A 14,140-nucleotide genomic window follows, 5' to 3' on the forward strand; every position below is an offset into this window, starting at 1 on the left:
ATACTTAAAATCTGTCCGCTACCACCGCTACTTTACTACAAGAGTACCCTACTAATCCAGGGACAATAATTTAAAATCATTTAAAAATTAATTTAAAGATAATATGATAATGTTGTGTAGTCTTTAATACTAGACACAGCCAGTTTTACTCACTGAAAGATTTATTGGTCATAAAATTGTTACTTATCCATAATTTGTCTTAGTCGTGCATTAATTTGAGTGGTGACAGCTATTTTGGGAGTGGCTGGAGCACAGGAGAGGCAGATAACATGATCTTGACCCTTAAGAAACTAATTCAACAAGTAACAAATCTGTTCAAATATAAAATTAAATGAATTGCTAATTACTTAATTTAAATAATGTAAAGCCTGTACAAATATTAAAAATAGTGAATAAATAATTGGAAATCATGTAAAAAAATGTAATAAAATACACATTTCATTTATCTATTATAACATTTATGTAGTTTTGTTCGCTTGGCTGTTTCCTTATAAAAGTCCAGAAATGTGTCAAGTTTTTCGTCAGGTGTCTTTAATTATATGATGTCATTACGTTGCTGTCTTGCCGCCAGCCAATCGCTGCATTGCTGATCGTGGTTTCGAGCATCGATACATAGCCATGAACGCGTAATTATCTCAGATAACTCGATCCAGCCATACTAATCATCAACAGCTGCGTTCGAAGAAGCAAATTAGCCAGATCCTGATTAGCGCAATGATATCATCTTGGATGTGACATTTCATCTCGGATGTAATAAGCAACGTACGAAGAACGGGCCCCTGTAGCCTACACAGTGAAGTAAATGCCCGATCAACCTTAATTAGTACAATACAAAAAGGTTTAAAATCAAAATTCAAGCAATGGTACTGCTGAATCTAGACAACAAAAACCAATACAGCCTAATGACACCAGCAATAATAGCTTAGGATCGTCTGAAGAGTTTGTTGATGTCTTCTATTTGGCTTTAGATTCCATTTTTTCATTGGCTTTCTTTTGCTTCTGTTGCATAATTTCTGCATCTCTAAAAAGGAAAAGAATGCATGGAAATTAATAACAGTAATACATGTCCCACATTCCCAGATTTTAACCTACAATTTCCAATTCTCATACTTGCAGAAACTAAGCAACGCATTAATGGGAGTTTCTTCCTTATTAAAAGAAAGCTGCATCTAGCTCAAGTTCTGTTAGTGTTTTAGGATTGTAGGTTAGCTCTGCTTTCTGGCAGCAGCAGATAAACCATAATTTTTCTTGCCTTTTTGCGTATCACTTTGCTTCTTGGCATTTTTCTGGCGAGCAAGTTCACGCTGATTTCCCCTTAAAGAGGACACGGTGCTGAAATTAAATATCTGATCTGACTGACCCGATCTGAAGGTTTTAATCTCAGTGTAACCCTATAAAGCCTACTGTATCAAAGTTGATACATGATTTTTTTTAAACCTCTAAATGATCAATATTTTGTTTAGAACCTGTTGTACACAATTGTCTACATACCTTCAGCCCTCTGACTGATAGTTCATACTGTTCAGGAAGTTAAAAGGCTTTTTAGGGGAAAAAAGTTAATGTTGTGAGGAACCAGGAATCTAATTTATCATTGCATTGTTTTGCCCACCACAATGAAAATTCTGGAGCTTTGATTATAAAACTAAGCACTTAAATGCCATCTTTACTAAAATATATTTCATTGGGATATACAGAGTGACAACTGAGATTTATGGATTTTATGTATGTGGGTAGTTTGCTATACTGTTATAAAAAATCTCATTCATTCTCGTTGGTCAGAATTTCATTTACTTTTTGTCCATAAAAAAAAAAAATGCTCAGCTCGGTCTTCTGAATAAAACTGATGTTTGTTTGTTTTGAGTGTGAGCTCCATATTCTCACAATATACTCCACAGGCCTGGTGTATCAAATATGATACAAAACACTGACTATTATTTGTAAAGGTTAAGTGTCGGAGAAACAACTGCGAAATTAAGGATCTCATTTGACTTTTTTCTTTCCTATGAGGGTGCATGTTTAAGAAATACGAGTGGTATGTCCTTATGTGGAACACATAATTTGACTCAAAGTTAAATAATTACAATAAACTTCTCTCGGAAATAAAACGATGGAAACAAATGCCAACAACTGTTTCAGCCGTTTTAGTTATCAAAGCTTAAAGGTGTGTGCGTGATGCCAACATACCATTTCTATTAACGAATTTAGGACTAACATAATGGTGAAAATATAATTTGATGTGATGAACCCAGCTGAAAACATACAGTCGTCATAATAACTGAATTTAAACTTTAATTCCTCCCAGTCCATTTTAAATCGGAGTCAGTCGAGGCCAATCCCACAGGCCTCAAACGCCATGACCCGATATAAGAGCTCTCATACACGTCTGACAGCGACCAAATATTGCTATATTAAACCCAAGTTTAATATACTCGCTGGTCATTTTTGATCAGTTTTGTCCGATTTTCAGATGAGCTCACCCAATGGGCCGCTATCTTACTTCCCAACCAGCAAGCCGATGGCTTTACTGTCTGGCATCAAACTCTTTGGTCAAACTTACAAATCTGTAGCATCGCGAGATCTTCCAGTAGCCCCTCACTGCAGAACAAAGATCCAGGGGGCGGGGTTGGATCCACATCTAGGGGGTGGAGATGGGTAGGTTTAGGGGTGGAGATGGGTGGTTTTAGGGATCAGGGAGTGGAGACGGGTAGGTTTAGGTATATGTAAGGTGAGAGGAGTTGGATCTGGATCCAACCTCGCCCCCTGGATCTTGTGTTCTGCAGTGAGGACCATCTCAGATCTTTCGGCACAGGAGGCAATCATTTGATTGGATGCGGCATGTGACGTCAGGTACGGGGAATGTTGTCATTGGGGCCTGTGATAGAAATGCGTGTTTTTTATGTGCTTTTATTTTCCAAATGATATTTTGGAATGTAAAAAAAAAAAAAGGGTTTTACAGGGTGATATTTTATCATTTAAACCTAATACATTATTTTATTATGAAAATACCATAAGTGGGCTCATTGCAAACCTTTAGGAACAAACTAAAAACGATTTTAACGTTTTTACAGCACTGAATCAAAAATAAATAAACCACCTTTATACTGTATTAGGTTTAAATAAACAAACAAATAAATAAATTTGTTTAATTGGTATTAAATAAATAATAGGCCTTTTACAGTATTTATTTAAGTTAAAAGTTGAGGTAGAGAATGCTAACAAGTGGAAAACGTAAGATGGGTGTGTCAAGATCTCCAACCAGTGTACAGACAAGGAATAGGTTGCAGGAACATGGTTAGCTGAATGAATGAATGATGCATTGTAGAATTGTATAAGTTTTGGGGTGAATTAAAATAAGAAATAGCTTACCATTTTATGGTCATAGTTGCAGAACTGACACTTCAGCCATTCATTTGAGAGATTCACCATGTGCTGTTATCAGAGACGATGCCTGCATCATGATATAACATTCAGGGACAGAATCTGTGATCCTCCTTCAACATGTCACACCAACTGGTTTGGGCAACAATAGATTAATCAGCTGCCATATTAGATCCTCTGTACAGACGAGTCACCGTTCAGTGTGTTCACAGGAGTGTCAGAGTGTGGAGGAGGACAGAGTAATGCTCATACCCAGGAAACCGAACCCTGGAGGGCCAGAGTAATTGTGTGGGCTAGTATTCAAAGCTGGATGTAGTTACATTTCCGTGAGCAGATGTAAAGTCAACATGAAATCAAAATGGACCTTATTTACTTTCTTAATGCTTTTTCCTGGTTTTATTGTGAATGATTCATCAATGCATGTTATTTTAAAGAAAAAAATATATAATTTTGTATACTCTAATCCAGTGGTTCTCAACTTTTTTACCCATAATCCAAGGACCCCCATTTTAAGGTAATATTTTTCCTCGGGTATTTCAGCTGCAATTATGACAAAGCTGCTTGTTTAACTAACCACAATTTATTTTATCCATAAATTAAGAACTTAATATTCACAAAATAACGAAATAAATAAACTGTTACTAAAAAATACTATTAATGGACATTTTATTTACAATAATATATTAATTTATATAGTTAAACAACGTGATCATTTTAATCAATAGCTGAAGAGCAGTGTAAAAATTGTTTTAGAAAAATGTCATGTAATCCAAACCATTCCTGGTGTATAAATTAAATTATTTAATTAAATTATTTAAATGGCATGTAATCCAAACAATTCCTGGTGTATAAATTAAATTATTTAATATCATGTTTCACTCTAAAATGTTTCGTATTATGAGGGCTGAGAACAAAAAAAGTATGTTAACTTGTAGGATGTAGCAAATATGGGCATGTTGACTTTATTTTTTTATTGTATTTTATTCATTTTTTCCTATATTTTTGTCAACAAATAAAATATAAAGAACTTGATTTCTTGTTACCTTTATTATATCTCCACACGTTTCGGAGGCTATTTTTCATAACTACATTTTCTACCATAATGATGTAATCGCTGTTCCCCTAAATTCCAGTAATTCCATCACTTTGCATACATGTCATATAGCAGAAAGCAAAACAAAACTCAAAAACATATTAATACTCGTGTTTTATTGCAAATATTTTAAACGCATTTGCCTTGCGGTGTGCCACCTGTAGAACCACCCATATAGCTGCTCTTTCAACAGTGCAGTGCATTTTTTTTTTCTCTTGTGAGACTTGTAGTTAATTTGCAAGTAGGTCGAGAGAGCTAGTTCCGTGCGGACAGGACCACAGATGTGACTAAACTGCCCAAGGCCACCACCAGAGCTCCAAGCAGAAACTTCCAAGAAATTCCCTGAAAGAGTAAGAAACAAGATCAAACAATGGCGGCACTTGGACGCCAACTCTGGCACATTTTGAAATGACTTTTCCACCTATTTGATTCTCTTCACTAGGTGGTAATCAGTCACTTACAAACTGCTTTTTTTCGGGGGGAGGTGTCAGAAATGGCGCTATGTTTTCGCCTAACACTTGAGCTGGTTTAGCTTGCCAATTCTGGGTCTCATTTTGCCCCGCCTGTCTTTTTACCAACTTGGACAGTTCAGCATGAATGGCCTATAAAATATAATATGAAGAAAAATATTAGCATTCAAACTCCTAATGCAAAGTAAAACAACTTTTTTTGATGTTTGAATTGAACTTTGTAGCCTACAGTTCTGTGAGAAAAAAAGGAGGTTCTGCACTTGCTAAAACTGACCAACAGATGGTGGCATTTCACTGTATGCAAGCTGTATCAAGCTGAATCATGATTTCGCTGGCTGGCTATCATTTTTTAAGAGCTATATATATATATTATATAATGAAGTGTAATAAAGAGTTTGTTTATTAATTAATAACAATTAATAATAAAGTTGTTTTATTTTTTATTATTATTTATTTTACATTGCTGCTCCTGTTAAGTTTTTGGCTATTGTGTACTTGTAGATTATACATTTGGTTGGCCTTAATGATATCAGTGTGGGAATCTTGTATGTGACTGAATCACTGTATTGAGCATTTTATATTCTTTACTACTTTAACACCGTGCAGATTTTAAATTTAAAAAGTCTTAATGTTTTCCTTAGAATATACCACATTGTAATGGGTAAAGATTTGCATACAGGTGTATTTTCATCAGAAGCCATTAGCACATAGTATACACTTAAGAGACTGTTAACAGCCGAAGTATAAAGCAGCACATGTATTGCCACTTTCCATCCCATGCCATCTCTGACTCTATGATCCTAATTTGAATTTTGCAATGAGTTCCCTCCTGAGGGAATGTTTGCCTTTTGCCCTGCCATCCAGACGGGGTGTCATTATAGCAACAGCAGATATTTTAGTTTTGTCTAGACAAGGCTCACTCTTCACCATGAGCACTTTGTGTCAAAGCACAGTGTGAGTGGACCTGAGGTCAATCACAAAATCACTCATCAGCAGGCCCAGATACAATCTGTGGAATGTCTTTGCTTCATTCTTTCTTATATTATCCCAAATTTGACACACACACACACACACATATATATATGTATATGTATATGTATATGTGTATATATATGTATATACAGTGGTGTGAAAAAGTGTTTGTCTCTATCTGTATATATTATTTTTTTGCATGTTTGTCACACTTTAATGTTTCAGATCATCAAACAAATTTTAATATTAGTAAAAGATAACACAAGTGAACACAACATGCAGTTTTTAAATGAAGGTTTTTATTATTAAGGGAAAACAAAATCCAAAACTGCATGGCCCTGTGTGAAAAAGTGTTTGCCCCCTAAACCTAATAACTGGTTGGGCCACCCTTAGCAGCAACAACTGCAATCAAGCGTTTGCGATAACTTGCAACGAGTCTGTTACAGCGCTGTGGAGGAATTTTGGTCCACTCATCTATGCAGAATTGTTGTAATTCAGCCACATTGGAGGGTTTTCGAGCATGAACCTGTGTGTTGTAATATTTGGAAGATATATATATAAGTGATATGATAGTGATATATGCATATTGCATTATGGGCTTTCATGGAGCTGCATGTTGTGCAACTTTATAATAAAACAGATTAGATATGACATTTTGCAAATTTTTTGCAGAATGGGTCATTATATTCTTCATAATTATGAATGAGGCTAGTTGTTCTGTTTATTGCTTCTTAAATGTCATAAACATTCACAGTGTATACAGTGCTGATTCACTTTTTTGGAAGGCTAGTGTGTATGTCTGTGACTTTGAGTCCGTGTACTGGCTCCAGACAGCTCTAATCTTGGTGGCTGCTCTGAGGATTTGAGGCATGACAGAACAAGTTTTGGTTCTGTGGATTGTAACACAGCACAAAACTCTGTCATTTCTGATATTATAAGACTCTAGCCGTAGAAACAAATATTGTTTGGATGCACTCTTACTGACTGTTTTAGGATGAGTGGAATTTCTCAGGACAGGATTTCACTTCCTTGTCTTAAGTTTGTGTTGCATATTCAAACAGGCCAGTCAGGGAACTGTGATATATCCGTGAAATGCAAACACATTAGAAATACATTTAAAAAATGTCTTTTTTTGTCTTAAATAGGCCAAATAGATCCACAATGATAAATAACACTGTTCCAGTTAGGCCAGGCATTTCACAAAGGTCGGTTGATCTGTAAATAGCTGCTAATGGGATTTTCTGCTGAAGTTTAGATGTGTTCAAGAGATATGGTTACGCCTCTCACCTTAGTGGACGGCTCCAGTTTCAAAGCCTTCTTCAGGTTCTCCATGGCCTCCTCATACTCACCCTTGTCCGATAAAAGCTGCAGATGCATTTGTTTTAAGCACAACCATAAGAAAAAGTATAATCCAGATGGAAAGTATAAACAACGTATAAACAATCTAAATGCCTAGTTTGTTGAATAATATTCACCCATACCTTCCCTTTCCTGAATAACGCTTTGACATTCTGGGGATCCAGAAACAGCACATCCCGACTGGTGTGCAGAGCCTCGTCAGACTGTCCAAGCTTCAGCTGTGCTGCTGCCAGGTTATTCAGACATTTTACCTGGTAGTCGTTCACCTCCTCGTCTTCCTCATCTGATGCACACCTTTGACTGTCTATAGGAGGACACAGTTGTACAGCCACTTATAACCACACTGTGGTAATGTAACACCAAAGAAAATGATAAACACAATTAAAAATGTGTTTGCTTATGGATCAATCCAGTGTAAACAGCATTATGCATTAGTTCTGGCCCTCAGATCTGATTGGTCAAGCAGTGTTCCAACAGTGCTGATATAACAGTTCAACAGCACTGACTTTTCAATGTTTGTTCCAGAGAGACTGTCAGTCTGTGCATTTGTGGTAGGGATTTCACAGTAGAAAAAACCGGTGAGCTCAGTTGCTGTCTTAAAGTACCGGTATAATCAAATTGGCTGTACAAGTCTATACAAGTGACTGTCTTTATGAGTGGGTCATTGAATTATTCACTTAACTGATTTGTTAAAAAATACTACTGGTTCATTCATCCGAATAGGCCTATAAACACCGATGTGATTATCTGCGGGCAACGATCTGCCGCTGAAATTTGGAGCAAAAGCACAATGAGTTGACAGAATGCGTATTTGCATTTAAAATGCGAAGTGCAAGGCATGGAATTGGAAAAAAAAGCAAGGTCTTGAACGCGTTTTTTATAAGTTTCACTTATTTTATCCTAAGCACCGCGTTTTTAGAATGGGCGTGGTCAAAGTCCATCTAGCACATGTTTATATAGGAAAATAATGGAAAAGCAACGCAATAGGATGCAAAAGGGCATTGTGTGTGAATGCTTCCTTACTCCTGTAGAGCTTCCTAATGTATATATTTCTGTTTATGGGTTAGGGATTGCTGATTGCAAATATGTCCAGCAACATTTTGTTTTGAATATCACCTGGTGCTAGAGTGATTTCGTGTTTGTCCACTAGAACGCATTTGCGTTAAAATAATTTTTTATATTACTATTTAGTTGCTAATGAGACAGAAATATATAAACGTAGAAAAATATTGCGTAGAAAATGAAGGAGAGTCTAATATGTGACGCTTGAGTGGTCAGCGGAGACTGTGGCGATGTGGAGATCATTTCTGCATATGTGGTCATTATCAGTGTCTATAATCCAATGTGGTGCTTTGCACTTTACTGTCTCATTACTGTCAAATGTTCCTCTCAAGATGGGCCAGGCTTTCCAGCAATTACCATGATTAAGGAGGTGGAAATAACATGTAGATTTATTACTTTTGATTAGTGTAGGGTTTAATAAGAGCGTTACTCAGGGTGGTCACAGCTTGCAGACATGACTGAGCATTCCGATGACATGATTATTGATTAAATAGATGAGCTGCTGAGCTGCTAGAACTAGATAGGATTGAGAGCTGGTTTAAGGGTTTTCTCCATCACCATTGAATGATTTATTAGAGATCATGAAGCCAATAGAAAGATGGCACGGTGTGAATGAGTATGGGGACCAAATTGTCACCAGAAGTTATGTATAATATTAGAAATAAATATTCTATAATGTAACAGTATTTATAATATTTGTAATATATATAAATAGCCTATTATCAGTTTGTAAAGAACATTTCCTGTTGTTGAGATCTGTGCCCTTATGCATTTATGTACGCATGAAAGTTTTGTGCATGTTCTGGCATGTTCCTGCTTAATGCATTTTATGACACAGGTGTTTGAAGGGCAGTATGGGTTGGATTACCAGTTGTGTGTGTTGTAAGCACGTCTAAAGCCATGCAGTAAGCCTGTGCTGCCATGCTGTACTCTTCACTCTGGAAGTAGAAGTTGCCTCGCTCTCGTTTCTGGTTGCCGATGCGGATCCGGTCGGGGATGGGCAGTGAAAGGGGGTCCGGCTTTTCTCTGAAGTCTAGGAGTTGCAGCTGATACAGGAGAGGAGCCCAGGCTGGTATATCAGGCTCCCTGCCAATAAAACACATACACAGCAATGAAGCACCATTCATTTACAAGATACTCGGCCCACTGAAACATCTGATTGAAATCATTATCCATCCATCCAGCCATCCAATCCTATCCCATCCCATCCCATCCATCAGAAGTCATGCATCTAGACTATCTTTCTCTCTCTATAAAGATTTCTTCACTATAAAACAAGTTCATATGGTAATAGATAGATAGATAGATGGGTGGATGGATGGATGGATGAATGGCTCTCTAGCTGTCTATCAGATCTATCTTGGGTTTGGTTTCTCCCTGATTCCTGGATGTTTTTATTCTGTTCTGTAGCAACTTCAATTAGTGTTAGACAGTTTTGGAGATGTTGGCAGTTTGTGGAAACAATTTTTATTCCCTCTCTCTTCTTTTAAAGTATATCTCCTTTCGAGTAAGTCTGTTATTTTTGTGCTGCGGTACTGTGGTTGTTTTTGTTTGAGAGAAGGAAAGTGAGAGAGAGACAGGAATGGTAGAGCTGCTGTTTTGAACACTGACTGCCTGCTGTCTGTTGAGAGGCAAAGGGCTCATGTCCATTGTGTGTGTGCTGTCTTCACTTTGCCCAGATCTGAACTCTAGTACTGGCAGAGGCCTCTTTAGAAGACCATCTGCTCTGGCGGACTGAGGTTTGTGTCAAAATAAAGTGGTATTCTTTCAGTAGTCTTTAGGATGGTAAATTAATGGAAATGACATGATGGAAAAATGTTGCCTGTTTTTCTGGTGAAACCGTTTTTCTGTGATATTCTCTGAGCATTGTTGTGAAAACACTGTAAAAAGCTATCACACACCACACACTGAGACACAAAACTCCACTCTTCCTCTTATGGAAAGAACACTGAAGTTAACCTGTATGTTTTGTTGAGTTAGAATGGTTTTATATTTGGTTCCTTGGGACTCCAGTGAATTATGTGTTAAAAAACATAGTAAATTCAGAATTAACCTTGTAATTTGCTTTTATATTTTTCAATACGTTCCTTTCACTTAATCAAAATAATTAAGCCAATCAACACTCACATTTCAGCTCATAACATAGCCTAACAAATAAATGCCTGAAACTTGAGTCGATTCCACTGTGCACATTTATTAAGTGTGTCCTCATGAGATAAAACAAAATCAAGCCTGGTGTGAAAGTTTCTAACCTGCTAGACTGACACAGTTTGACATTCTTCAGTTCAAACATGCATGTTTGTTCAGCTGGAGGTTTCCAGTAAAGTTCATGGTATTCCAGTAAACTGGAGTGTTAATATCAGAGTCAGCTGGTGAGCTGAAGTAAATCCAAGACCTCTTCAATGTAACTTGATAGCATGTAACTGTAGGTTTGTGCAGCTTAATGAGATGCACAAAACATACACACAATTGGACTATTATCAGAATCAAAGTGAATGTAAAAAAGAATATAAAAATTCTGTAAAACATGTTAATTAAGCAGTAATAAAAAAAATGAAGCAGCACAGATGTTTTCAACGTATTAATATTAAGAAATGTTTCTTAAGTACCAAATCAGCATATTAAAATGATTTCTGAAGCATCATGTGACACTGAAGACTGGAGTAATGATGCTGAACATTTATATTTGCCATCACAGGAATAAATTGCATTTTAAAATATATATAACTTTCTTTCAAAAACATAAAAAAATCTGACCACAAACTTTTGAACTGTAACGTTCCATGTTCAAAAATTCCATGTTCATTTTAAAATATCTACATTTTTTATTACAATTTTTATTAAATAACATTTAAATTCATAATTTTTTATTAAATATTTATTTGAAGATTGTTATGTTTCTTTTTATTTGAGTTATTAGTTAGGTGTACTTTATATTACATTTAATGTTTAGCTACCCTGATGGTATTTTGTTTTTGTATGGTAACACTGTGCTTTGTCTGTATATGTTTATGTGAGTCATAGTTCATGGAGTTCCAGTTTTGGTGAACTTTAATTCATATTTGGGGCCTTCTGTTTCACAACCTGTATAATTCAATATAATTTAAAGTACAGAGTAGCTCTGCGTAGTTAAGTTGGTACATTAAAATGACACCAGTTGATGAAATAAATAATTATTAACTGTAAAATATACAGTCACCATAATGCCTGAAAATTTTTGTCACCAATATCTGGCAAAAACAGCGGCCACTATTTTAAAGGGGTCATATGATGCGATTTAAATTTTTCCTTTCTCTTTGAAGTGTTGTTCTCAAGCCCGTCAACCACCGCTCACTCTAGCCCGCCGTGTGTTTCGTTGTGAAAGCCTTCCAAAAGAGGACACGACTAGAAATTTGTGGTTAAGTTGTATTTACAACACTGTTCCAGAACAGTTCAACCCAAATATTCAAGAGAGAGAGAGAGAGAGTTAGTCTGTGGATGCATGCCAAGATGCTGTTCAGGGTCCATTTAATCAGTTAATCTATCACTTTGGATAGGATTTGATTGGAAGGAAGGACAAGGAAAAATGTTAGGTAAATGTTTGATCAATTTCCTTGACAGCTGTTGCTGAAAGTTTATGTCACTGGTTGAGAAAACGCTCTTATATATAGCTTAAGACACACAATAAATGTACATACTGAGATTCACAGATCACAAAAGAGGAAGCGTATGTCATATAAATCCTTATCAGTCCTACTTTTAATAATATTAGATTTCCATCTGTATTTTGAACTAAAGAAAGTCAATAACATTATTTGTATGTGATATCAGAGCAGATTATAACAGTACCAATAGCTCACTTCCTTCCCTTCCACAGTGAAATGAGATCCAGTCACTGAACCTACATTGCCATTGGCGTGCGAAGCGGTTGTAAGGTGATATCTGTGTTATATGTCACCTCATGCATATTTCAGCTGCGTAGTGTATTGACACATTTATGTGTGTCTAACAGAGTTTGTGTGTCTCTAGGGGCCAGGCAGCCGGTGCAGGCTTGTTCCCAGTCATGTCAACCATTTGCTATATATATATATATCAACTATATTTATTTTTTAGCTCAACCGTCACGGAATGGAATGCACAGGATTGTGGCATATCAAAGGCAAAGGCAGCGAAGGATACATCTGTGCTGCCTTCAAAATTTGATCAGAAGAAGGTACCTCCGGAGACAGGAAGTGAAGCAGAATTTGGATTTGAACATGCCTTCCTGCCTTGGATTTTAGAGCATTTTAGAATTTTCGGACGCAGCCCTATAGTTTTCCTTAGTTCCCTTGATTAGTTCATTCTGTTCACCTGTGTCCTGTTCATTATGTCATTAGTCCCTCATTTGCGTTTGTATATAGTCTCCCCGTTCTGTTCCTTCATTTGCCGGCCGGTTATTAGTTGTGTATGCTGCTTGTGTTACCCTGTGTTTTGTATTAATCTTCATCATCTTGGATTACTATTAAATGTTATTTGGATTACCTTTGTCTTTGTGCGCCTCTCTGTCTGTCCTGTTACGGCCAAGGAGGCCGTTTTTGTACTGTCTCTCTGCCCCATCACGACCATAGAGGTCATGCCTGAACTGTTTGTCTGCCCTGAACAGTCTGTGTGTGAGTCAGACAGCAAGACAAGACGGCAAAGAGTTGTTTTCTGCAACTTATTGCACTTAACTCTTTTTAACGTCAAGCAATTCTCTGCTATGTGCGTCGAACTAAAACGTTGACCTTTTGCAACATTTTGATTTAAGCAGACTATTATTAAAATTATTCAGATATCGCACACCCTTGCGATATGCATATTGCGATATTTACATTTGCGATATTTCGATAATTTCGATATATCATGTAGCCCTAGTGGGGAGCATACACCAATCCAAAAACCCCTAACTGTCATGAACTCCCACCCACCCTTCCTCTCCTATCACCTCTTCATCAGTCCTCACCACCGCCTACGCTATCCCCTGTCAGCCCCTCAGCTCACCCTCAGCCCAACATTTGTGATGTGGGTTTGCCGCGGGTCTGCCAGTCTCCATCGACATCGTGGCTGGAGGATCCTTTATCTCTGCCTCCAGCCTCTGAGTCCCAGACTCTGCCTCGGCCCGTCGACCCAGCGGCTCCACCATGGCTCCTAGCTCCCTCCTCTCCGCCGTGGCCTGTCAGTCCAGCCGGGCTCCCTCGTCCCTCCAGCTCCGCCTTGGCCAGTCGTCGACCCGCCATCGCCTCAGGACTCCACTCCTCCGGCTGCGCCTCGTCGATGCGTCCCACCGGCTCCGTTGGGCACTCACTCCAGCTCCACCTTGGTCCGCTGTCGCTCCGGCTCCACCGCGGCCTTCCGGATCTCCACCTACGCCTCGGTCGCCTGAGCCATCTGCTCCGCCTTGGCCCTCCGGATCCTTCCCATTGCCCTGGCTTGTCGGCTCTCCGTCTCCACCCCGGGCTCCTCTCCCACCTGCTCCGCCACTGTTGGTCGGCCCCCTGGAGTCATCAGCCATTCCTCCACCATGGCTCCTCCCTCCATCGGCTCCACCGTGGGACGTCATGTTGGCTGCGATCTGGGTCCCACCTGGCTCCTCCTGCTCCAAGTCCCTCCTGTCTCCATCCTGGCTCCTACCTCCATCTGATCCACCTTGGCCCCTCCTGTCTCCTCCCTCCGTCTGATCCGTCCTGGCTCCTCCTGTCTCCATCCTGGCTCCTCCCTCCATCTTATCCACCATGGTTCCTCCCTCCGTCGTCACCACCTTGGTCATCTACCTGCCTGCCTTCCCACCTGCTCCGCCGCTGTCGGGCGT

At 38.5% G+C, this 14,140-nt stretch overlaps 1 protein-coding gene across 3 annotated transcripts in view; it reads right to left on the minus strand.

Annotated features, from left to right (window-relative positions):
• Positions 1-4,459: 4,459 nt before the first annotated feature.
• LOC107690371 (peptidyl-prolyl cis-trans isomerase FKBP8-like) overlaps positions 4,460-14,140 on the minus strand; it is a 52,547-nt gene continuing 42,866 nt past the window's right edge. For 2 of the 3 annotated variants that reach the window (XM_016488681.1, XM_016488680.1), the window contains 5 exons: positions 9,203-9,420; positions 7,395-7,576; positions 7,201-7,278; positions 4,933-5,073; positions 4,462-4,813 (listed from right to left, as the gene is read on the minus strand). In XM_016488681.1, the coding sequence (XP_016344167.1) occupies positions 4,727-4,813; positions 4,933-5,073; positions 7,201-7,278; positions 7,395-7,576; positions 9,203-9,420 (706 nt within the window). In that variant the 3' untranslated portion in view covers positions 4,462-4,726. Of the gene's footprint in view, positions 4,814-4,932; positions 5,074-7,200; positions 7,279-7,394; positions 7,577-9,202; positions 9,421-14,140 lie in introns of all 3 variants that reach the window. The other variant, XM_016488682.1, reaches the window with a different exon arrangement.

The sequence above is a fragment of the Sinocyclocheilus anshuiensis genome, unplaced genomic scaffold, assembly GCF_001515605.1.
Source record: "Sinocyclocheilus anshuiensis isolate Anshui unplaced genomic scaffold, SAMN03320099.WGS_v1.1 scaffold609, whole genome shotgun sequence".
Lineage (NCBI taxonomy): Eukaryota > Metazoa > Chordata > Actinopteri > Cypriniformes > Cyprinidae > Sinocyclocheilus > Sinocyclocheilus anshuiensis.